The sequence below is a fragment of the Cebus imitator genome, unplaced genomic scaffold (genome assembly GCF_001604975.1).
Source record: "Cebus imitator isolate Cc_AM_T3 unplaced genomic scaffold, Cebus_imitator-1.0 Scaffold113, whole genome shotgun sequence".
Classification (NCBI taxonomy): domain Eukaryota; kingdom Metazoa; phylum Chordata; class Mammalia; order Primates; family Cebidae; genus Cebus; species Cebus imitator.
In genome coordinates, this window is record NW_016107428.1 from 7,571,438 (window position 1) to 7,597,407 (window position 25,970).

General features: G+C 40.5%; 1 protein-coding gene across 6 annotated transcripts in view; it reads right to left on the reverse strand.

Annotated features, from left to right (window-relative positions):
• ANKRD44 (ankyrin repeat domain 44) overlaps window positions 1-25,970 on the reverse strand; it is a 334,866-nt gene that overhangs the window by 212,272 nt on the left and 96,624 nt on the right. Inside the window, exon 1 of one of the 6 annotated variants that reach the window (XM_037742094.1) lies at window positions 16,692-17,499. The exons of the other annotated variants lie outside the window; for them this stretch is intronic. Within the exon in view, the coding sequence (XP_037598022.1) occupies window positions 16,692-16,706 (15 nt within the window). The 5' untranslated portion in view covers window positions 16,707-17,499. Of the gene's footprint in view, window positions 1-16,691; window positions 17,500-25,970 lie in introns of those variants that run through there. 6 annotated transcript variants of the gene reach the window in all.

Below are 25,970 nucleotides of genomic sequence, written 5' to 3' on the forward strand. Positions count from 1 at the left end.
CAAATGAGAAAGTGCATGAGAAAATCTCCTGTAACCAGACAACCCTACATAGATGTTTTCATTAAGAAATGTTTCGCAATGACAATATGCAGTAGTTGATAATTTTATTTTAACCCTAAAATCCTTGGTAATTACACACACACACACACACACACACACACACACACACACACACTCAAACTTCTAAAAATACATTAGTCCTAGGAGTCAATTAGATGACAGCAGTTTCCCCAATGTGTCTGACCATGAGAATCACGAGAGATGCCTATTAAAACAATAGTCCCAGATCCCTTTCCTGAGGATTTAGTAGATCTAGGGTGGGGACCTGCAGATCTAGACTTTAACAAGTACTCATCAATTCTTAGGAAATGGTGGCAAACACCGGCCTCAGGTGAAATCACTAGCATCACATACTTTGATCTCTCCCTGTGATCTGCTGTTGGGAATCTGAGTTGTCATTTTCCCTATAAATGCTCTTTTCTCTTTGTGTCCTCCTGTTAGCTTTCTTACAGGTTGTGTTGCTATTTATTGCTAGTTTGGGGGACCAATATAAGTACTATCAGTAAGACAGAGTAAGATTCCTTGAGGAAACACTATGTAAAAATGTCAAATTGCAGAATGGATATTTCAATATGCCAGGATTTTGTCCATGGGTTTCTCCTCTACCATAAAAATTCCCAGCAAATGAACATTAAGTATCCCCTTTTCTTTCCCCAAAATACCCTGTCAATCCTGCTTCTTGACAAGGTATATGGATAGTTTCTGAACTTTCCAACAATTAAGTAGCAGGAAAGAAGTCTTGAAAAGAATACAAGTTTACTGATAGTTCAGTCTTAGCTACTTTCTCTGCCTAAAGACAGCAGATCCTTCCACACTCCCCCTAACTACCTGTTAACCAAGTCTCCATTCGGGTTACATCTGCCCCATGGCGAGAACTGCATTTCACACAAGACACAGAGTCAGACAAAAATTCAGAGTTTCAACAAAAAAATACTGAATCTTGTTTATCTGCTCCATAATTCTCCATCTGCTGTGCTCATGGCCAAATGTTCATGTGTGCATTTCTGCCTTTTTGGACTTTAAGAGAAAACAAACAACAAACCTCCACAACCAGAGAACGATAAGTAGAGACTGTATCTGACAAGATTTTCGTGTTAAATCAGGAGTGGTCAATCAACAGCTGCACAGTTAAGATTCCAAGGAACAAACCCAATCCATTAGTTAATGTACCACTGCTTAGTCACTTTAAGGGAACACAGTAAGGTGAGCAAAGTCTCCCTGTCTCAAGTGCACAGAATACATACAAACATTCTGTTGCATTCACTCAGTCCTCACACTTCTGAAGAAAGGCAAGCATTCCAAGCTACCGCTGGAATGTTCCCAAGAACAGGCACCCCAACAAAGCTTCCACAGAAGGACGCCAGCACAGTCCCTCTGCAGGAAGTGGTGCCTCTTAGACTAATGCTGCTACAAGCTACTTTATAGAGAATTGTCAATGCACAGAGTTCCCAAGAGCCATTAGGAAGAAGAGACTGAGCTATCATTATAACTCTTCCAATTCTGAAGTCACATATATGCATATATATGCTCCCAGGTACATACGCATACCTATCTACACTCATGCATGTGTGCATAGAGATACATGTTGATTTGTATACAAACCCCTTCTATGCCCCAAGGAAAAGAAAAGCAGCTGTCCACATCCCAAAGCCTTGCTATATGGACATCTCTAGCCTCAGCTGTGCCATGTGGCTACTGTGACATTGCCTTCACAGTTATGAATCTAAATATCATGGGATTTCAAGCTAGAACTTCACAGATAACATGTTTTGCTTCAACTGAAGCTGTGTGTTTGTATGGATATAATTATTGAACTAAACTACCATGACTTTTGAGCAAGTAATATACATTTTTTTAAATTATGACTGCTTCTTTTTTCTCTCTCTCCACACTACCAAAAACATGCCCAGAGAGCACCCTGGCATTCCCTTTTGTTGGAATTTTAATGTGATCCTGCTGTTCTATTTTTCCCCAGGTAAACATTTACTCTAAGAAAAAATATTGGGAAAAAGATATATCTAAATACCACCTCTGTTACATGATTCTTAAGACAGAGAAAATTCTAATTACAGTATTCTTGCTCATAAATATCAAGGACACATACTCTGTTGTTCATTAATTTGGCAACCATTATAACCTTGGCAGTTTTTGCCTTAATTTAGAAGCAAAGTCCTACCTGCCCAAGAGCACAGTCCTAAGCCTTGGCACATATAGATATTTGTTTTTCAAGTTTCACACATTTTAGCACTAGTACATATAACAGGAGTGCTTTGTGTACAGTAAGGTACAGAGCTGAATAAATACAACATTGTAACAAGGGTCAAAATTGAGAAAAACAAATAGTGGTAGGAAAAAAGGAGATTCAGATACCATGAAATCATTGATCATCATCCCCTAAAGAAATTTAAATTAAGAGAGGTATGCAGTGTTTTCAGCTTCAATTGCTAGAATTTTCTTAGCATGCTTAGCAGCTGCAAAATGATTGTCAGTGCCATGGATATTGGTGCAGTTTCTCTGGTAGATTCAGAAGACAGAAGGACACTTCCTGGGCCAAATTTACCAAAGGCACAAGTGGGATTTGTTGTTCACATGGGACCTGTCCTTGCCTTCAACATCACCAACAACTGGCCCCCTACGACCTTTCCAGGAGTGTTGACGGCTGCCTTCTAGATGATGACACTTGACCCCTCTAAGATAGAAGTGTGGAGCAGAAGGCCCCTTGATCTTGGCAGCCATTATAAATTTTGCAGCTGACCTTGCTAACCCTGGGAACTGAAACCTAATCAGCTGGAAGCCACTTTCTCTACCCACATCCCCTATCAGCACACCCAGTAAGATATTCTGTTTTTATTCTCACCCTGAAAACAAACTGGAAAAATACCAGACTTCCAGAAATAAAATGCTAAATCAAATATGTACTAGGAATAGTTACTCTCAAACTTTGAAGTAGAGTTAAAATTCCACTAGGGGGAGTAAGATGGTAATTTGTTACCTGAGAGAAAAAGCAAAGGTTCAGGGTGTGTAATTAAGAAAGTAAAGTAGCTGAAAAATCCACTTTATTAAAGAAATAAAAGAACTCAAGCTTCTGAAAGAGTTCTTAGTCATAAATAAACACACACACTATGCACATACGAAAACAAAACAAAACAAAAACCCACCAAACACAAAAAATTCCTATTGATCCCTGAGGGTTCAGGTGTTTAGAAAATAAGAATAGAGCTATCTAAAACCTAAGGTATCATTTCATCATCTGTAAAATCCAATTCAATTATTATGTCAATTTCAATTAAAAAATGCACTACTGATGTCATCAGACACAGCCCCCATTTAAGAATGAAGCCCATCATGGGTTCTACAGAGAGCCAATCTAGTTTAGAGTATTCACTCCATCTGGCTATGAAATTATCAATGTCCTCCTACATCCTGCAAAATCTCCTAAAATGAAATGAAACCACCATTTTGATTTTTGCTAAAACCACTGTCTAGTGCACTTCACTTTCCCTTTGTCAGAGCTACATGCTCGGTACTAATGAATTGGTGTTGGAAGATAGGCAGAGTGACAGAGGCTGTCTCTGAGCATCAGTAACTACAGTCAACAGTAATACACTCAAGCAGCATCCAGGGGTGCTCCAGCACTTCATTCCAGATCATGGCATGTAGCTTGTCTTTTTATAATTAGATTGGAAAAATAAAGACTCCAAGTTCAAAAGAAAAACATTTTGCGTTCCCATGAGAAATGGGTGTTGAGAATTAATCAATAGCCAAGAAGGAAAAAAAAATCTGTCCCTCCTTGAGCATTCTGAGTACATATGTCATTAAAGTAAGATGGGAGTGTGTTATTAGTAGCTGATAGTGATGCAGCAATAATCTGGCCATATGAAACCATCAACTTATACGAACAAGCTGAAGCACTTCGTTAGGTAACAACTGCTTTTTGTAGGAGGCAGTGCTTGCATTTTTTCAGAAGGATAATAAAAATTTGTTCAAGTCACTAGATTTAATGAACAAAACTTGCTAGCTCGATTCATGTGGGTCCTACTGTGTGATCTGCTGAAAGAATTTCATTGAGTTCTTCCTGAATATAGATCATCCTTTACTTGAGAAGTTCACTCCATCACAGAAAGGTAATGATGATCATATAATCAAAATCTGTTCCTCTTAAGTACTGTAAGAACAATACAAAAATATATCAAGTCCTCATAAATACATATTTTAAAAAAATCAGGGAGTGAGGCAGGACTGCATGTCTGAAAATGTCTCCTACAGGCTATGCTGCAGAGTAAATATACATAATATTTTCCATTACTATTACAAACAGAAAAAAAAACATAAAATTCCATGTAAGAGTCATATGCTCCCTCTAAGTAGCATATTTGTTAACTCTATACTCAACATTATAAAAAAAAAACTAATTAGAAAATGGAGAAAATTAATTTATTATCTAATATTTTCCCAATGAAAATAACACATGGGTACTGACTATGAAATTGTTACTCAGTAGTTACCAACTACCCCAATTACCCAATTTTTGGAACATTTAATCCTTTGTTGCTCCTTCCTTCCCTGAGATTCTATTTGGCTGTTTCTCTGCTCTTTAATACCAGTAGTTATCACCCTTACACAATCGCCAATCCAAAGTAAAATGAAATTCAACTTTGTTACTAGTGACACACAAAAAGTTAGGCAAAAGGAAATGATGAAATAACAGTATCAGTTAAATTGAAATCTGGAGGCAATGCTGATTTTTATTGACCTCCTTTTTTCCATAGTAGAAAGGTTAATGCTGCGGTATCAGACTGACCTACAATTAAATCCAAGCCATTTCCATTTCAGTTTTCTCATCTCTAAAATGGGGTTACAATAGACATTTTACAGATGTGTTTAAGAAATAGCATAATACATGCAACATCCCCAGTATGGGGCCAGATGCCTGGTGTGCACTCAATTAAAATAGTGATGATTGTTTATCATGAGTTAACAAGCTCAAAAACCTTCATAGACAAGTACATTGATGTGCATTCTACAAAAGAAAAAATAAGGGATCTTGAAAGATTTCCTAAAAAATTACAGAGAAAATAAATTGAGTTAGGATTATAACACACTCAATACCGCCTCTAAAGGAGAGGGGCCCATGATACTGGGAGGGAAGTTTTTACAGGCAAGAGAGCGAAAATTAAACTGAGCATGACTTGGCCTTTGTTACACTGAGCAACCTCGAAAATGTCACTCAGTCTCTCTGTACTCAGAAGCCTAATCTACGATGTCAATAACTCACTAATATATCATTTCTTGTTGACTAATCAAAAGGTACCTGCATATATTCATGTCTTCTTGATGGGACTTGAAATTGTAATTTTACTACTTAAGGTTATCATAAACACATGTAATTACACCTTTCTTTTGTGATCTCCTGATGAACATAAAGGAAATGAATTCCCTGTTTGGAGCTGTGACAAAGTCTAACGATGTGCCTATTAGTGACAAAGTTTAGACTAGAGCTTAGTTTTCCTGATTCTCCCAGCTCAGTACTTTCTCTCACATGTAATATAATATACATGATTCATGTTCAGAATTCAGCTTCAGTTTCAACATACCTCCTACGGAGAACTATTATACACTAAGGAAAAAGCTGCCATATATGAGATACATTCTTTCTCTCACAAAATGCATGTGTGTGTGTGTGTGTGTGTGTGTGTGTGTGTGTGTGTGTGTGTATATATATATTTATATATATATATATATATATATATATGTATGTTTCTAGATATACTGCGTTGCAACAAAATAGCTAACAATAAAATAATCTTACCAAAAGAGAGGAAAAAAAGGGCTACAGTCTTTCAAAGTTGGGGGGCTCAGCATGGGTCTGAGTTATAAAGATAAAGAATAGGCACTAAGCAGAATTTTGAAGGATGAGACTGGGGATTAGAGAATAAATCTTTCCTGTTGGAAAATAACAGAAGATGAAGTTAGAAAAATTAAAAACTGGATGGGGGGAGCACCACATCAGCATAAGGAGTTTTAACCTAATCTTTTTGGTATGATCATAGCTCAATACCACCTCAAACTCTTGGGCTCAAACAGTGCTCCCGCCTCAGCTTCCCAAGTAGTTCAGACTACAGGCACATGCCACTGTTATATTTGGCGAATTTTTAATATTTTTTGTAGAGACAGGGTCTCGCTATGTTGCCCAGGCTGGTCTTGAACTCCTAGCCTCAAGCAATTCTTCTGCCTCAGCCTCTCAAAGAGCTGGGATTACAGGCTTGAGCCACTGTACCCAACCTTAACCTAATCTTATGGACAAACAGTAATGGGGGTCTTGAGCAGGAGGAAGGAATAGAGTTTTCCCAAACATTTAATCTGGCCAAAGTGTACACTGAGTATTGGAAAAGGAGAGATTGGAGTTAGGGACAAGGCTGTTGCTACAATCCAAGCCATCACAGGAAATAACTCTTCCACCTTTTTTTTTACTCACAGTCTCCCCAGGTGCTACTTACAGGGATATGGTGGAAACAACAGATACAGTTTTCAGTTCTTTGATGTCTGCTCTATTCCTGGATGCAATTTTGGCCCAGCATCTTGGCAACTTTCCTTCACTCTTTATATATAGCCCAAATCCCTTGCCTCCAAAACACTAATGTTTCCAGGTGAAATCGAGGTTACTTCCTTTAGTTCTGGAACACTTCCATTTCCCCCCCCACAGAACCTCTGCAGATGTCAGCTCTGTTTTGTCAGACTTGTCACTTGATCGCTGAATTTAAATCATAACATTTCAAAAATAGGCCACATCCATGAAGAGAAAGGCAAATCAAAACAAGGCAGACAGCCTTTGCCAAGTGCCATATTTCTATCAGGATCTGTTGCCAACTACCCACAGCTTTTTTCACTCTGTCTAGTTTCAAATGGCTGGAGATCAAACCTAAACTTTAGCTAAGATAATTAAATTGTGTTGGGGAGTTAACTCTTAAAGAAAGCTAATTTGGGCAAAAGGACAATGGATCCAGGACGTTAGTTCATACAGAATATTTAAATCCATGTAATTTTAGTGAAACAAAAAGAACAACTATATATACTTCTGCAACAGTTTCCTGTTTTGAAAAATTGGTATAGAGGTTTTATTTCTTATCTTGGCTTGGGTAACGTTCTTTGTATAACTGTATCTTATTACATATTGAGTTCATGTAGTTGCAAATATGAGAGGTGGATTTAACGTTAATCAATATAAACCACTTTAGTGGTCTTTGTGGGGAAAAAAGAAAAATGGCCAGAAGATGATTTTCAGTGTTGTGGGTATATTCAGTGTAATTTATTTGTCTGTTAAAATAGAGAAAGCGGTTCAGTTTTAGGGTGCATCGGAAAACACAACTTTTTATGACTACCTGGTATGTGCATCAGTTATCATAAAAAAGGTAACAATAAAAAGTATTCCTTATTTTAAAAACAGCAGAAAATGATCCGTAACTACAGAATTATTTCTTTGTGGTCTTGAATAATTTTAATTTTTGAGAATCTCACATATCAGAAGCCAAATAAAGAATTCAAGTGTCCATTAAAAACAACAACAAAATCAGCATGTAGAAATGAAAGGTATTCTCAGAAAGGTGGCAATTTCTTGCTATACTTGAGGAGGCTGGAACTACTGTACACAAGATATATGGATTAACTCAGTCACATTAAATCATTCACGATTCAGGAAACTCCAGATTGGGTTTGTCTGAAATCTGTTAGCACCTGGGTTCTTTCCAAACACAAGCAAGCAATTTTTACACAATCAGGTCTTTCCGAAGCCCATGACAATTTTCCTTTAAACCCTCTCCTTCCTTTCTACTGATCTTTTCTTTGAATTCCACGTGCATTCTTGGAAAGTTAGCAAGCAGTTCAACTCTCACCACCTGTCCACAGGTGAGGGACTAGGGACATGTACAAAACTGAGTCACCTTCCTGGCCCTGGCTGTTCTGGCCTTCCTCAATTTTTTTTCCTAAGTCATCTTGTTATAGCAACCATTTTCAAATTTAAGGCAGTGGGTTGACCAGGACCTGAATTAGTTTCTGCCTGAGATGACTGCAGGGTCCCCTATTCCCTCCCAAGCCAGAAAAGTCACATGTAATGAAAATCTATTAGAGAATCCCCTCAGTGTGGTCTTCCAGGAAGCATCTTCTCATTTCCCCATCCAAAATCATGGCAAGGACATTCAGTGATGGATGTCAAAGGGAAATGATAAGGCAGCAGGAAGAGAGAGGAGCCCAACAGACTGAAAAACATTTGATAATATAAAATGGGAAATTATTCAAAAAAAAAAAAAGTACAGTCATATCATATTTCCTTGCAGAGAAACCAACCCAGTTCATAACTTCTTTATTTCTTTACACATTACCCCCTCCAACAGGAGATGAAAGATATGTTTTCTAAAAATTAATACGGTACATTTCAGATAACCACATTCAACAAAGATGTATTAAGTGTAAGACATTTACTGAGCATAAAAAATTGAGACACTGGAGGACAGGCTTAGTGGCTCACACCTGTAATCTCAGCACTTTGGGAGGCCAAGGCAGGCAGATCACTTGAGGCCAGGTTTCAAGACCAGCCTAGAGAATATGGTGAAACCCCATCTCCACTAAAAATGCAAAAATTAGCTGGGCATGGTGGCACACACCTGTAGTCCCAGCTACTTGGGAGGCTGAGGTGGGAGAATCAAGTGAACCCAGGAAACTGAGGCTGCAGTGAGCCGTGCTTGTACCACTACACTCCAGTCTGGGTGACAGAATGAAATCCTGTCTCAAAAAAAAAAAAAAAAAAAAAAAAAAAAAAAAAAAAAAAAAAAAAAAAGAAAAAAAAGGGAGAGAGAGAGAGAGAAAGAAAAGAAAGAGAAATTCAGACACTGGAATGTCAGAGTCAGTCTCTCCCTTGATGGGGTTACCAAGGTGTAACATGAAGTATACAAATACACACAGCCAGAATGTAAGGCATGTACCACAGGAGAAGTGCATGGAGAAGGGAGAGAAATTGTAGCTGGCCTCCTGAAAGATGCAGCCTCTGAAATGAATCTTGAAGACTGGGGAGGATTTAAACAGGTAGAGATGGACGGAATGGTAAGGGACTGTCCCTTCCTCTCTTTCAGAAGGCTGTGAGCAGAAGCTGGGAATCCTGAATGTGCACAGGGAACAGTTTCATTTGACTGGAGAAGGGGAGAAGTGAGGTAACCTTAGCAGTAGACAGAGATCCTATCATGGAAGGTCTTGAATGCAAGCTAAGAAATTTGAGCTCTCTTCTGTAGAACTGGGGGGAGCTGTGGGTGGTTTTTGAGCAGGGGAGTGACCTAAGATTTCTGCTTTAGAACAGTCACTCTGGAAATGGATTGTATGATGACCTGGAGGAAAAGACTGGAGTGTTATAACAAGTTAAAAAACTGCAACAATACTCTGCCCACGGGGCTCTGGGGATGGAGAACTGCTCAGTTGTTAGGGGAAGCATTCGTCTGGTGGTAAGATGTTAATCTAAAAGGTAAATCTGGCCAGGTGTGGTGGCTCACACGTGTAATCTCAGCACTTTGGAGGCCCAAGGCAGGTGGATCACCTGAGGTCAGGAGTTCGAGACCAGCCTTGCCAACATGCTGAAACCCCGTCTCTACTAAAAATACAAAAAATTAGCCAGGGGTGGTGACGTGCCCCCTGTAATCCCAGCTACTAGGGAGGTTGAGGCAGGTGAATTGCTTGAGCCCGGGAGGTAGAGGTTGCAGTGAGCCGAGATCGTGCCACTGCATTCCAGCCTTGGGCCACAGAGCAAGACTCCATCTTGAAAAATAAAAAAATAAAATAAAATGTAAATCTGTCTCTACGTTTCATGTAGCGAGAGCTAGCCTCCTCAAGCATGGCTGCCTACATTCAAAAAGATTCTCACCAACTTCCTCCACAGGACACAGGGCTCTGGAGCAGCGCCAGCCCGACATGGGTGGAGGAGCACCGGAAGTTCTGCAGCGTTGGCTTTTTTTGCTCGTCCACCTGCGCATGCTCCTTCTCTCTAGTGGCTTACCGTGCTCTGGTTAGCTCTGAGACCGGAAGTTCTAAAGTCAGTTAGCATCCTGCATCTACACAACCTGCTACTTCTCTCCCCACTCCACCACAGAAACAACAGCCTCAAGGCTTTTGGCTTGGGTGCCGCCTTCACAGTTTAGGTGTTGGTAAGAAGAAAGCTTATCTTTATGTCATGAGAAAGAAAAAAAAAATGTATCTTTACATAACGAGCTGAAAGAACAAAACAAGTGTACCTAAGCCAAGTACATGCTATCTTTATTTCTTTATTTCCACACTAAAATTTAGTCAGGGATAAAATTTATTTTTTTATCCACAAAAAGTTTGAAAAATAGGAAGTACCAAGGAAAACACCTTCTAATGCATCAAAACCCTTATGCATTTTATCTTTGTCTTATGTTTGCTGGGTTTTAATCTTAGTAGTTTTCCTGTTACAGCAATATAAAAACAGATAAAGAAAAAACTTAATGCTTTCCTACCAAAAATGTGAATAGCCCATGTTCTTGTTGGTAGGTACAGATACGAATATATGAGATTATCATTGTTTATTACCACAAAATGGGATTTTACTGTTTCCTCCCCACTTTTTTTTTTTTTTGAGATGGGGTCTCACTATGTTGCCCAGGCTGGTCTCAAGCTCTTGGGCTCGAGCGATCCTCCCACCTAAGAACCTGCAATCCAAGTAGTCTGGATTACAGACGCATACTACCATGCCTGGCTTATTCCCCTCTCTTACAATTTGCAAGAATACTAATGTACTGAGGACATCCCCCAGATCAACAGCTATAGGATTAAATCCTTTCTCTCGATAACTATATATAATACGATTCCATTGTATGGATATACCATAACATATTCAATTATTCCCCTTTAAATGGGCATTTGGGTTGTTTCTAGTTTGTACCACAACAAACAAGCTTCTACCAGTACCTATCCACATTGCGCAGAGAAAGCTACCAGAGCCAAAGGCATTTTCTGAGTACCTACAATATGCTATTTTTATAAAATATACAAAAGAAATGTGTGACATAGTCCTTTCCTAAAAGAGTGCCAAATATAGTTGGAGAAATAAGCCTAACCCACACAAAACAATTAAACTGTAAGACAGTACTGAACCATGTTCTGCAGGCCTCATGTAAATGGATGCCAAGTTGTCCTTCTGCACAATGACAGACTGGAAAGATAATCTGGAGGTCCCTTTAGCCATAATATTCTAGGAACCTCCTCTGATTCACCAACGAGGAGGCAGGAAAGGCTAAGAAGTCAGAGTGATGTCTCTGGAGGAGGCAGGACTTGAACAAGGCCTGAACATGGTTTAGATTGAGGGAGGAAAAAAATGTATTTGAGAATGACAAATGAGCCAAGGCACAGCACTGACTTTAGACATGTATATGTTCAGGAGAGTGACAATAAGCAGTCCCTCCTCCAAGATACAGCATTTCTAAACACCCTCTTCTCATACTCCTCCCACCCCCACCCCCATCCCCCAGCCTCTGCTTAACGATATAAAAAAAATCCCAAGCTTGGCTACCACAGAACATCACACTAACATTGATTTAAAATGCGCTACTTCCAGACAGCGCCAGCTTGAAAATACCTCCAAATCTCTTCCCTCCCAGTCCTTCTTATGCCCTACCCCACCTCCTGCGAAAACACATACAACGTTTGTTGTGCCCTTCAAACAACAGTAGTCACTTAAGCTGTTCCTGCCCATCTGGAAAATAATATGAATAACACGAAAGAATGCAATAATGAAGTGACTGGAATTTAGCAACAAAAAAGGCCTCACTCACTTCCTTTGATAATTAAAACCTTTGTTAAAATGTTGACATCGATAGTCACTACAGTGTTGGGCTTTCACTCTATGTTGCAACGATGTTTGCAAATTCTCCAAATCCATTTAAATGAAAATATTTAATGACAAGTTTTAAACTTTATCAATTGCTAAATATAATTTGAAAGTTTAGTGTATGTCCTGATATATATTATGCCTTGAGACTGAATATAAGTAGCTCTATGAGAAAGTTCTGAAAATGAATTCGGCATGGGTAAATTAATGTGCCTTTAATCTCAAAGACTAGAGATTTAAAAGGCATGTGTCATTTTTAACAGAGAGGCGCCACACAGAAATCTATGATTCTGTCTTTTTCACTACCTCTCCCAGTTTAAAATTAGCTTGCAGCATGTTTTTTAAACATTAGTAAAACAAGATATACTTCCGGAATGCTCATGTGAAGGGCACGTGTGAAGACCTAATCTTGACAGTCATATTACAGAAAATAAGGGAGTGAGTTATTCAGTTTTTAATAAGGAGAGTGCATTACTGAGTTTAAATAAAACCTTATTTGCTGTGTGTTCTCATTTAGCAGAATTTTGAATGCCCGTGACCTCTGTGGTGCTAGGCAACCACAAAGGCAACTGAGGTCTGAGACACAGTGTCAGGGAGGTAGGGTCCTTTGGCCTCCTGTGGCCCAACTGACATCACTGAAGTTGGTTCCTTTCTGAGTAACTGCACACCCCCCTCTCCTCACCAACAATCCTCCAGGCATTGACTCTGAAGGATGTGGAGACCCTGTTAGTGTCTTTGCATGTTAAATCTAGATTTTGGAATCTGCACTGTACATCTAATGTCAAAACTCAGAGCCGTTGTGTTTATATTTTTGTTTTTGCATTTTGTGTTCTTATTTTAGACGCAGGGGATACATATGCAGGTTTGTTACACAGGTATATTGTGTGACGCTAGAGTTTGGGCTTCTAATGATCCTGTCACCCAAGTAGAGAAAATAGTGCCCCATGGGTAGTTGCCCTCCTCCCACCCTCCCCCCTTTTAGGATTCTCACTGTTTACTGTTCCATCTTTGTGTCCTTACCCAATGTTCAGCTCCCAATTGTAAGAACATTCATAGCCATTATTACCTCGTCACCATGTAACATTCCAAGGGTTTAAAATGCACAATATGACCACAGTTCTTTTGAGATCATGGTTGACTGTCCTGACAAAGGGGAACTTTTGGCTGCCCCTCCTCCACCCAGGGATAGAAGTGGACTTGGCGAAAGGCAGGTGGCCTGTGACGGCAGCGGCCTGCCCAGGCACGCCGAGGCTTGTTCGCTTTTAGAGTACTTGGTACATTTGGCACTGTGCGGCAACTTTTTGCTTCTTTAATCATGACCAATCAAAAATGATGAAACGAGGCCACCGAGGGGAGTAGAAATAAATTATTTGATGAGCCAGGAGTCCTGGTCTACCTTTGATCAGTAGGTGTTATATAATGGAGGCAAGACACAGATCGGACAGGAACCTCTGTTTTCTTACCAAAAAAGATAGGTCCAAAATGATCAACTCCTCCAAGAACACGAAGGGAAAAGATGAGATTTTACATGGAAAAAAAACAATGAGGGGTGGTCTAGGTGACTATAATCTCACTCTGCCAGAACAGCAAGATGACCAAGCATGTTGTGCACAGCAGGGGAAATAGCAGGACCAAGCTGCTCAGAACTGGTCAGAGCAGTGGACAATTTCTTGCAGATCTTACACCTTTTTTTTTTTTTTTTTTTTTTTTGAGACAGGGTCTTGCTCTGTCCCCCAGGCTAGAGGGCAGTGGTATAATCACAGTTCACTGCAACCTCGACCTCCCTGGGGTTAGATGATCCTCCCCCATCAACCTCTCAAGTAGCTTGGATTACAGGTGTGCACCACCACACCCAGCTAATTTTTAAAAAACTTTGGTAGAGAGGGAGTTTCACCATGTTGGCCAGGCTGGCCTTGGATTCCTGGGTTCAAGTGATCCACCCACCTCAGCCTCCTAAAGTGCTGGAATTATAGGTGTGAGCCACCACGTCTGGCTTTTTTTTTTTTTTTTTTTTTTTTTTTTTTTTTTTTTTTTAAGACTAAATGGATGCAGAAGAAATTTGGCTGATGTTTTTTGGCTGGCTTGCATACCAAAATCCCCTGGGAAACTAGGTCCCACCCCAATAAACCTGATGTAGTGTTAAGGATGCAAATCCTAGCACAAACTCTTGAAAGGCTCTTCAGGTAACTCCTCCAGCTTCAACGTACATGCAGCACTGAATCTGATTCTTCATATCAACACCTTAGAAATCCTACACCTTTGACCCCATAACCCCTCTTCAGGGAAGCCGTCCTATAGAAATAATGAGATATACAGACAATTTTTTAATAAAGATGTTCATAGCAATACTATTTGTGACAGAAAAAATTAAAACAGAACCAATGTTAAAGCTAGCGAAATTATTAAGCAAATTATATAAAACCAAAAAAGATATACAAATGGCCAAAAAGCACATAAAAAGACGCTTAACATCAGTCTTTAGAGAATATAAATCTGTAAGGACTATTTTACCATTTCTGGTGTGTGTGAGATACCGTTTCACACACACTAGATGGCTAAAACAAAACAAAACAAAACCCAGAAAATAGTGTTGGTGAGAATGTGAAGAACTTAGAGCATTGTTGATTGGAATGTAAAGCAGTGCAGCTGCTGTGGAATTTAATTAGCTATTTAGCTTGGTAGTTCCTCAATAAATTAAACTAGAATTACCATATATACCAGAAATTCCACTGCTATGTGTATATCCCAAAGATCTGAAAATAGGTGTTGAAGCAAAAACTTGTACATAAATGTCCACAGCAGTACGATTCACAATAGTCAAAAGGTGGAAACAAGCCAAATGTCCACCAACTGGCATCAACTGTTGAATGGATAAACCAAATGTGGTACAGCCATAGAGTAAAATATTACTCAGCCATAAAAAGGAGCAGAGTATAGTGATAGATGTTACAACATGGATGAAGATTGGAAACACTATGCTAACTGCAAGATGCCAAACACAAAAGGCCACATGCTGTATGAATCCATTTATATGAAAGAGCCACACTAGGCAAATCCACAGAGACAGAAAGCCGATTAGTGGTTACCAGGGATCGGGAGCAGGAGGGAATGGGAAGCAACTGCTTCATGGATACAGAGTTTCTTTTGGGGTGGTGAAAATGTTTTGGAATTAGTAATAATGGCTGCACAACACTGTAAATGGACTTTTTAAATGGTTAAAATGGTAAATATCATGTTATCTGTATTTGCCAGAATAAAAAAAACAAAAAAAATTACAATACATAAAACAGAATATTTGACTTGTTAATGTTGACCTTTCGAGAAAGTTTAATGAGATGTGAAAAATGTGGGAAAGAAAGCAGTCTATGAAACTACAGTTTGATCTCAGCTTCATAGTACATAAATATGCACAGAAAAACAAGAACTAGAAGAAAATTTATAAAAATGCTAAACAGGATTATTGGCAGATGCATTTTCTGTCTTTTTTTGTAATTTCCAAAATTTTATATAATATTGTTTATTATTAAATTATTAACTATCATTTTTGTAAACATAAAAATTTTCTTTAAAGATGGGACCATTGACACTTTGGATCACAGCTAGGAAAAGATAATGAGAATAATGAAGGCTCTAAAAACACGTGACATAATGATTCAGGTGGGCAGCTAGACAGGTGGGGGAGGCTGCAACAATCTGGAGAATTTATGCCCTGTCCAAAGCTGAAATTGTGGCTCCAGGTCTTTTGAGTTTTCAAGAGACTCCAGAGCTCCAGACATTTCAGTGAAATGCCCTGATTTTTAAATGTTGGCAACTTATTCAATATTTTTCAAACATAACAGGCCAAACAAAACACATCTGTGGACCGGATGTAGCCCACAGGCGCCAGTTAGCAAATTCTAGTTTATAAGAACAGGAATGTTTAGCCTGGAAAAGAAAAACCTTTCAAGGGATATAGTACTAGCAACATCAAGTATCTGAAAAATGACTATGTGGAAGATGGTGTGGGTTAATTCATGTGTCTCTAGAAGGCCAAATCCAATCTAAAGGCTGGTTGTCATCAGAGAAGCAGAACGGGGCACAGTCTATAAGGGAGAAGTCTCTATTAAAGCAGCTGTCCAGCAAGAAACAGCTTCAAAATGCAGCAAGCTGCCCACCCCTGATGTACTCTAGCAAAGGCTACATAAGCAGGATTCCTGCTTTGGGTCAGAAGTTGGACTAGGTCAAAGGCTCCTCATTGTGACTGAGCATCAGAAACTTGAAACAAAGCATACAAATTCCTGGACCATGTCCCGGAACCACAGAGTAAGGTCCTGGAGTGTGTATTTTTAAAAAGCAACTCCTTTGGGCATATACCCAGTATTGGGATTGCCGGGTCAAAGTGTATTTCTGGTTCTAGATGATTTAAAACCACTTAATCTTTGACTGTAACACAGGAATTCTAGTATTCTGATCCATGATTTTACCCATCTGGCCAGTAAGAAGGAAGGAGGGATCGAGGAAAGGAAGAACAATGTACCGGAGCGCATTACGGAGTAGGCTCTGTGCTAACTGGTTTCCTTATGTCATCTCACTGTATTTTTCACAACAACTGGCGAGTTGTGAAGTGATGTCCTCCACCCCATTTCCCTGAGAGAGAAACTGGGGCTTGGGGAGTTTGAGGATGGCCCAAGGTCACTGCCAGTCACTGGGAAGATCTTTCCAGCTCCAGATCCCATGCTAGTTCAGGTACGTCACATTGTCCTCTTCTTACCCATTCAACAAACATATCTCCAAGTGCCCTTGGTGAGCCAGGCAATGTATTAGGTGGCAGGGGTTCCACAGTGATCAAGATACAGTCCCCAGGCTCAAGAAGCTTTGGAAATCTAGAGAGGAAGAGGAAAAGTAAACACTGATATCATGGTGGGGGCAACAGGGTCATATGGGAGGGACACCCAATCCAACCTGGTACCATCAGGGAAGTCTTCAGAGAGGAGATGACAGCTAAGCTGGGAAAAAGAGACTCTAGGGTGAAGGTGCTACATCTACAGAGACCCAAAGATCAGAGGGAGCCTAAGCCTACCACGTGTGGGGAAATATGAGCAGTTCAGAGGTTGGAGTGTGGGATGCAAGGAGTGAAACTGTAAAACAGGGCTGGTCACACTAAGACTTTGTTACTAACCTCAGAGAAACAGGAAGCCAGTTAAGACTGAACAGAAGGGGACGACATATGCAGATTCACATTTAGTCGATCAGAGAGGCTGCAGAGTGGAGAATGGATTGGCAGAGGGTACACATGGGAGGCTATGGCAGTCATTCAGCTAAGAGGGGATGACAAGCCACACAAAAGTGGTGGCAAGATAGAAGCTGTGTAGCATAGAGATTACGTTTTTTCATTCAATCACTCATTCTTTCAGTAAATAATATTACAGAGCTTTTGTTATGTGCTGGCCATTCTGCCTAGGCTGGACATAAAAGCATGGGTAAAAGCAAACATAGTCCCTGCTGCCATGAAACTCACATTGTCAGCCCTCTGCTAGGCAAAAGATGTTTACGGAAGTATTTTCAAAAGTATTAAATAAAGCCAGGTGTGGTGGCTCATGCCTGTAATCCCAGCACTTTGGGAGGCAGAGGTGGGCAGATCACCTGAGATCAGGAGTTTAAGACCAGCCTGACCAATATAGTGAAACATCATCTCTATTAAAAATACAAAAATTAGCTGGGCATGGTGGTGCACACCTGTAATGCCAGCTACTCAGGAGGCTGAGGCAGGAGAATTGCTTGAACCCTGGAGGCAGAGACTGTGGTGAGCCAAGATCCCACCATTGCACTCCAGCATGAGCAACAGAGCAAGATTCCTCAGTCTTAAAACAAACGAACAAACAAACAAAAAGCATATTGGTTGATTATGTTATCAATAATAACATAGCAAGGAAAGGAGGTACAGGGCTGGCTCCTCCATCATCAATTCTCAAAGAATCATAAAGCATAGGAGTCACAAAAGATAAATCTAAAGAGTTATCAAAAGGCCAGTACACTTCAGAATTACACCCCTGATGTTCATGTGTGACAGTGTCAATCAGACTATCTGCTCTCAGTGTATTTCATTCAAGGAAAGTAAGAAAAATTTACCTACATTTTAATTAAAATGGGGATAAGATTTTAAGCTAATAAATTAGAAACATTATCAAAAACTTACTAAATGTGGCCTTGCACTAAATTAAATAAAAACTCTTCTTGTGGCATTTGAGATTGTTGCTAGGTGCCGGGGGAAGCAAGTTTGGATCTACCCCAAAGCTGGCCACAGAACAAGCAACTGGAAAATCATGACATGGAAGGAAGGGGGCAGGTGTCTGAAAACTGTGCTATCAATTTCTTCAATAACTTCAATCAGGTCGCAGACCCAGTTCACCAATGAGGCGAGGACATTCTTAGCAGAGTCCTCGTTGTTTAAATCACAGCGACAACATTCTTTAAATTCTTTCAGTCCATCCCAGTGTAATAATCACCCTCGATTAAACAGCTGTGCCTGTGGATGGCACATTAAGCTGCTTCTCTTTTAGAGGTGATTTTTATTTTTTGTGAACTCTCAGATGACCTCTCTGATTTTTTAGCATTCTGGCATCTCAAAGACCAGCAAAGAAAAACATATATTAGGAAACGAACATGTTCCCTTCCCTTTCTGTTTTTCACTTGAAACACTGCTTTTTTTTTTTTTTTTTTTCCCCAGACAGAGTTTCACTCTTGTCACCCAGGCTGGAGTGCAGTGGCCCAATTTTGGCTCACTGCAACCTCTGTTTCCCTGGTTCAAGTGATTCTCCTGCCTCAGTCTCCCAAGTAGCTGGGATTACAGGTGCTCACCACCACGCCCAGCTAATTTTTGTATATTTTAGTAGAGACAGGGTTTCACCATGTTGGCCAGACTGGTCTTGAACTCCTGACCTCAGGTGATCCGCCTCCCTCAGTCTCCCAAAGCACTAGAATTACAGGCATGAGCCACCGTGCCCAGCCCAAAACACTACTCTTAACAATGCCAGCTCACCGCTGATCTGAAAGACCCTCTTCTCGTTTCTTTCTTTGCCATGGTGCTCTTTCATGAGTTTGTGATAGACCTTTCCCCAGTCCACCAGGAAAAGGGAGCACACATCCCAGATTGGCAGCACAGAGTCAAAATCTGCTTGCCCAAAAATGTTATAGAAAGAAGGAAATCATGCCCCATATGGGTTGAATAATCCCAACCTTAACATTTCGCAACTCAAAAACAGAAATGAGGAAGACACATACGAGTTCTTACAAGCCAGCTTCCAACACAACCAGCTTTTAAAAACTGTATTGGATTCCTAAAACTAAAATTCTAAAGTCTTCCTCCCCCTTCTATAAATTGTACAGCCAGGAAAGAAGAGGCAATGCCAAGTGGTGACAAGGACTCTTGTTGCTATTATTGGGCCGTTGGTTTTCCCGTAGTGTTAGATAGTATTGATGAACTTTAAAAAAATCACTTTCCTCAAACTTTCTAAATATGTTACTGTAGATACTCCAAGACAGGTCTGAGATTTATTAAGTATTTTAGACATCTTCTAAGTAACTCCACAGAACACTCTCAAAACCAAAGTGTGACCTCAGCCTGCCCATAAGTGCCCTAGCGGAGAGTGCTTGTTATCATGTGACAACCCCCCCCACGCCCCAACAGTGTAAGAACAAAGTGGAGGCCAGAGGCAGGGCTGGTAGCTTCCCCTTAGTTCTCAGAAGGATTTATCTGATGATCCACTCACCTCTCCTCCCACCTTAAGGGAAGAATGTGAGATAAGCAAAACTTCTAGAAAGAACAATTAGCCCTTCAACTTCCAATATCCAGACAGGTTCAGTTCCCAGTAAGAGAGGTAAGCCATGCCACACGACAGGTATCTTATTTTTCAAGAAAAGCTTTCTCTTTATTGCTTTCGCATGGGTTCTAATGGTAACCTTGGAGAAGAATAACTGAAATCCCATGTAAGTGCCCCATTTTCTCTAGGCTGTTTGTCTGCCTCTCTTAGAACATAGTGTGATTCATCCATTAGGCTATCTCGAAAATAGGCATTTAGAATAAAGACAAAGGGGATAAAACAGGCAAGACTATTAGAGGCAGCTCTATGCTTTGCTTTGTGCTGCTCAAGTGATTCATGAATGCAATTCATTTCCTTGCCTACAGTTCACACACTTATGGCTCTTCAGAGATGAAAAGGCAAGACGTTCCAAGTAGTTTCTTCAAATGGACGACATCCTGATGCTGTTTATGGGCCATAAGATAAAAAACTATGACTTCACAGCAACTCTTAATTATGAGAACACCAAGAATAGGATAAATATAAAATCTATAGATAGCCATGGAAAACAAGTTTTAGTTGGCATCCTGCTTCGGCCCTGCTAAATCATTTACCAGAGTAAACCTGTTTTGAAAACACTTTCAATTCCCCAACTGCTCTCAAGTGGGAGAGCAAACGAACAGAGAAATGATGGGATGGGAGCTGGAGAAAGTCCTGACAAATATGTAGTTGAGGCTGCCACTTCCTTTCCTACGCCTCTAGCAGACATCACTAATCAAGCATGATACTCTTTACCATCTTCAATAGGCACAACCTCAGACTCTCAGCACTCAAGTACTCCAAGAAATCATTACCAATCAATAACAGCTGGCCCATTTGTCATTCTAGTTTGGGAGAAATCTGAATGATCCACCAGTTATATCATCAGTTAACTTTTAATTTCAACAAGAATTGAATGTTGGTTGATTGGTCTTTCATTTAATTACTTCACTTTCCTCTAAGAACTAGAATAGTATATGGAAAATTGTCATGAAAAGCTAAAACACATTGCTTCTAAGTTCTCTAAGATGGACAGATAAGCATGTTGTCTCAGCGCATAGCACAAGATTATCTTGTGAGTCAGGGGAACAGAGAATCAGGATGAGGGTTTAGCTGACGGGGAGTGAAGACATGACTGCAGCGAGAAGTTGAGGACTGCTGGGGACCCCATACTTGGACGTCTCACTTAGGGGAATATGGGCAAAGCCAGGAACCACTCAGAGACCACAGGAATCCACTCCTACTACCTAAGAGACGTCTCTTATGTACAGAAATTCCTTTGAGTTAAAGTTTCCCTGTTGAAATCACCTCTGAGTGAGTGAAGAGACTATTTTTCAGTCACACCGTAGTGGAGAATGTTTACTTAGGTTGTTTTTTTCTCAACTCCTAAAAAAAGAGCAGCAGCAAGAAGAAGTTGGGTGTTCCGAAGGGAGACAAAGAAAGAAAACAAATGTGTTGAGGCCTTCCAAGAAGGACTGTCCTGAATCCAATGCTGGGCTTGGAGATGTATTGAGGAGCACTTATTGAGCTACTACTGTATGCCAAGCACCTTTCATACATTATATTGCTTCCTCCTCACCCCAACAGTGAGTTACAATTAACATCTTCCATTTACAGATGAGAAAACCAAGACACAGTAATGTAAGTAACCTGACTGATGTTACAAAGCTAGTGATGCCCCATCCAGACCAAGATTTCTCTGACTCCAAAGCTTGTTCTATTCCCATTACACTGAGCTGGCTCCTCTGGGAAAGCATCAAAGACACACTTGGTACACTCAGAAATAAATGTTCCTTAAGGCCAATGCCTGTCTGACTCTACCACCTTCATCCAGAGATTGGGAAGAAAGCAAATTGTCCTCTTGCAAGGCAGGCCTTAAGAGAGAAGGATCACTCCCACCTGTTGGAACATCTCGCCTTGGAGAGATTAGGGGGCCGAGGGTTGTGGACTGGAATTGCATGTGTCAGCGTCCTTTGGCTCAAATATCATTCCTTCCTTGGGGAGAGAGGCAGCTTCAAAGGAGGTCAGAAACAGAAATTGAGCACAGTGAATGAGAAGCTGGAGGGGCAAATGGCCTCCTGTCACTTTTGATGGGGCAGAGGCATCCAGGGCAGGTGTGCTCTGTTTGGTGGTATAGGAGAGGGGGTGCCTAGAAGCTAGTCCTCTCCTGCTCCATCAGTGGGGTTTACCTGGGGATCATACACTCCCTCACAGAGTGTGGACTCCACTGTGCACCCGCATGCCAAGAGAGGGCAGTGGGCCAGGAGGACCCCTTGCCCCTTCTCTAAGCATATCCCACTCACTCCCATGCCATGACCCAGGCTGTAGCTGCTCTCCAAGGACTCCTTGGTCCTGCACCCTCAATATTCTGGGAGATTACAGGGTCTGTCTTTTGGGCAGGTCCTAGGACACCCAGGAGGAACATCACCAGCACACGTGGCCTGGGCAGCCATAGTTCCTGTCACAGAAGCAGTGACACAGGGAGCAGGAGACCTCCAGGGTGAGCAACAACCCAGGGACAATGTGGAGAAATGGGGAGCAGGAAGAGAGGGCAACTAACACACACTCAGTGTTTTCGGTATATCCCAGTGTATCCTCCAACTATCCCCATTCTCCAGAAGATTCCAATAACTTAGCCAAGGAGCCTGGATCAACTAGGCCTTTAACCTCTTCCACCAAAGTACATGTAACAGAAGGCGGTACCTGTAACAGAAGACAGGAGTGAACTTCTTTCCCTGCATGCCTGCCTGAAAAATTAACTTAACATTCACATGAATTTTGCAGTCTAGCGCTGCCTTAAGACATCCATGTTCGTTTCAATGGAAAATAATGTCTTTAGTAGACTAACTTAAAAAAATTAACTATCTGTGAAATCACGCTAATCCCATGAGTGATGCAGACCCTGGCATTTCTCAGGTGCACCACCTCGAGGGGTACAAGAATCCTGGGCCAAGTCAGGGCCACATTGTCCTGCTGCCCACGCACCATGAGATACTCCTTCTTTTCCCAACCTGGAGGTTCCAGGTATTCACTATGAGATGCAGCAGGTTATAAACCATAACTCAGAGAAGAGGAATAGTGGGGGACAGCAAGTGGGAGACGACACAGCACAGAGAAGCCCTAAGAAAGGTGGTGGACAGATCCAGACCAACAGAGCCAAAGGAACACAACATCTTGGGACTCCATTCACTTTGCCCTCTTCAGGTTTGTGACCAAAAACACTCTGGTGATAAGGACTAGTAATCAAAAGTAAGCTCTCATACATGGGAATTCCCTTAATTGAGTCTGCCCCCCCACCTCTCTCTCTCTCTCTCTCTCACACACACAAACACACATACACACCCCACCCCACCACTTTGGGGGAAGGAGAGGAGATATTGCAGAGCTGCAATTTCTGAATCTGAGGACTTGGAATGAGGAGGGACTTCTGGTGAATCAGAGTGTGCCAGAGATCAGGCAGTACTAGAGCCAAGAGTCTGCAACCAGGCAGATAGGGATCCCGTGGAACACACTGGCGCCAAACACAAAGAAAGTCATCTGGCCTCTGAAACTGGCTTTTATGAGCCAGTAGGTATGTGAGCTTAGATCATTCTCAAAGAAACCACTTGTATCACACGGTCCCTATTCAAGAACCCAACATGTTTCTGCACTAAATATTTGAGCCCCTATATATTTAATGGTTATCTAGCCAGTCCATTGTCACCTAGACAAAGGCAGATTCTCAGGGATCTATCAAGACAGTAAGTTCCAGAAGGGCAGGGATTCAGTCACTGTGGTCGCCACTACATCCCTAACTCCTAGCACATGGTAGGCTCTCAACAAGTCTCTGCTCATGACTCATTCACATTCATTCAAAATAACACATTTGTTCACCCTGCCTCTTCCAGGTTACATTTACAGAGAGTGTTATCCAAAAAGGTTATGGCAGGGTCTCACAGAAGAACTTGTACATGAGTAAAAATTCTGCATCACAGCAACTGCAGTGGTATCATGTCAGACATGTTTCTGCTCCAAAGAATTCAATTAACACCCACAAGGAAGGGAGGTGGACACACACACACACACACACACACACACACACACAAACACACCCTTCAATCAGGAACTCAATGATCACATGCCCACAGTGAGAGAGAAAAAAGGAAACACGACCCCACAGCTTCTTCTGCATCTCATTCCAGAAGGCTTTTCACAGTGTGAACGTCTCACAGAGCAGAGTGGGATTCTAGTGTTTAAAGAAACATATTTTTCATACAAGTTGGCCCCTAAATGCAAGCCAACTTCTTATTTGGTGCTCAAAGAAACAGCAATGCAGCACAAACTCTGCAGGCCAAAGTAGCTGTATTGGCCTCCACAAGGGATAGTGTACAGGCCTCCACAGTGGCACTTTCCTAAGGAATTTCCAAGAGGAATTTTGACTCTACAAGATTTCTGCCTCACATATATAGGGGCTTAAAAATCTAGCCACCCAGTGAGCTGTGACCCCTCTAACACAGCCTGGTGTATCACCCAAATAAGGTTAGACTGAAGGAAGAGGCTCCCAAAGGAGAGCATTATGCATCTTGTTATACAAGTAATCTATAAAGTAAGTCTGTATAATATAGACAATGTTATTTTTGGCATGGATCAGGTTTCAGTGTATCATCTTCCAACCAGTTTTCTGGTTTTCCTAAGATGAACCAAAACAATATCTGTGAGGTGATTACTCCAGAGAGCCCACTTGGAATTTTTTTGATTTTTTTTTCTAATTGATTTCAGCACATGTTATTTCAAGATGTCTATTAAACACATTAAACACATTTAGCCTTACCTAAAATAAAACCAACTCATTAGATGATATAAAGAACATCTCATTAGCAGAGCACTGATATTTTCTCTCTTCCAGCTAAGCATTGCTTATTATACACTTGAGCACTGTGCAGTCTTATCATGCCACAATTATCAGCCTCATACACTGAGCCTAAGCAGAAAACTATTATTGAGCAAATAATGGAATTGGACTGTACACTGCTAAGCTCTTGAAGACTGGTTCACACAGTCTGACCAATTTATACAGCCAGTTTAAACCAACTGCATGTTTACATAAACAAGGCAATTCTCACACTTTTAATGATCTGATTTATGAGACCTTTTAAGTAAACAAGCTTAGAAGTCTTTCTCTTTTTAAAAAGGCACATACAACAACTTTAAGATATTATATGTGTATGTGTCTTTGGGAAACTATAGCACCTTTGAGACAGTATAAGTATCTTTGGGAATATAGACTCTTTTCTAAAGTATACTTTAGGTTTCTCTAACGCTATGTGAATTTTAGAATCATTTTAAGGCAATCAAGTCACTTTAAAGACAAAGAAAGAATAAGACGAAGGTAGCAGCTGAAAAGCACCCTACAGCATAGCTAGAGCACTGAGCTAGGGCTATTTTCATATTATTTATCCCCATAATTCTTGTGGAAAATTACCATACGGAAATGATCAGAGATGAGCACAAAGATTTATGTTCAGGGTGTTTATTGGAGTGTTGATTATTACAGAAAAAGCAAAAGCTTCTCAACTGTCCAATCTCAGGGATAAAATATGGCACATCAAAATGATGGGATATTATGCAGCTATTAAAAATGTCATTTCAAATAATTTTTAAAGACTTGGAGAAATATTTGTTATATAACATTAAGTGACAATTTTAAAAAACAGTAAACAAAGCTATATCTAAGGCATAGCATAGTGTCTGGCTCCTGGCAAACATGCAAAAAGAATTTTGTTGCATTAAGTAACATATACAATGAGATAGCAAGTCTGTATTTTAGGTAAATATATATGTACATAAGGAGGAAGAATAAGAGCAAAAAGACCAAGTCAGTAGTATTTATCTCTTAGTGATTAGACTACAAGTTATGTTTTCCTGTTTTCTTTTGCTCTTCCATATATACCACATCTTACAGTTAATATCTATCACTGATAGAGTCGGGAGAGAAAAGAAATGCTATAAAAACTAAATGTGAAAACATACGTCTAAATGAAATTGCATTTTTAATGGAATTTTAAAAGAGTCGTTAGAACACAGAAGCCCAACGATCCCAGCAGCAACAACAGAAGCAGAGTCTTGGGTTGGAAGTTTACATATGCCTGTTCCCGAATAGATGCTCCAAGGAGGCCAAACTGGAATTCTGGGACTAGAAAAACAGCTGGGTTTTTTGTTGTTGGTTTGGTTTG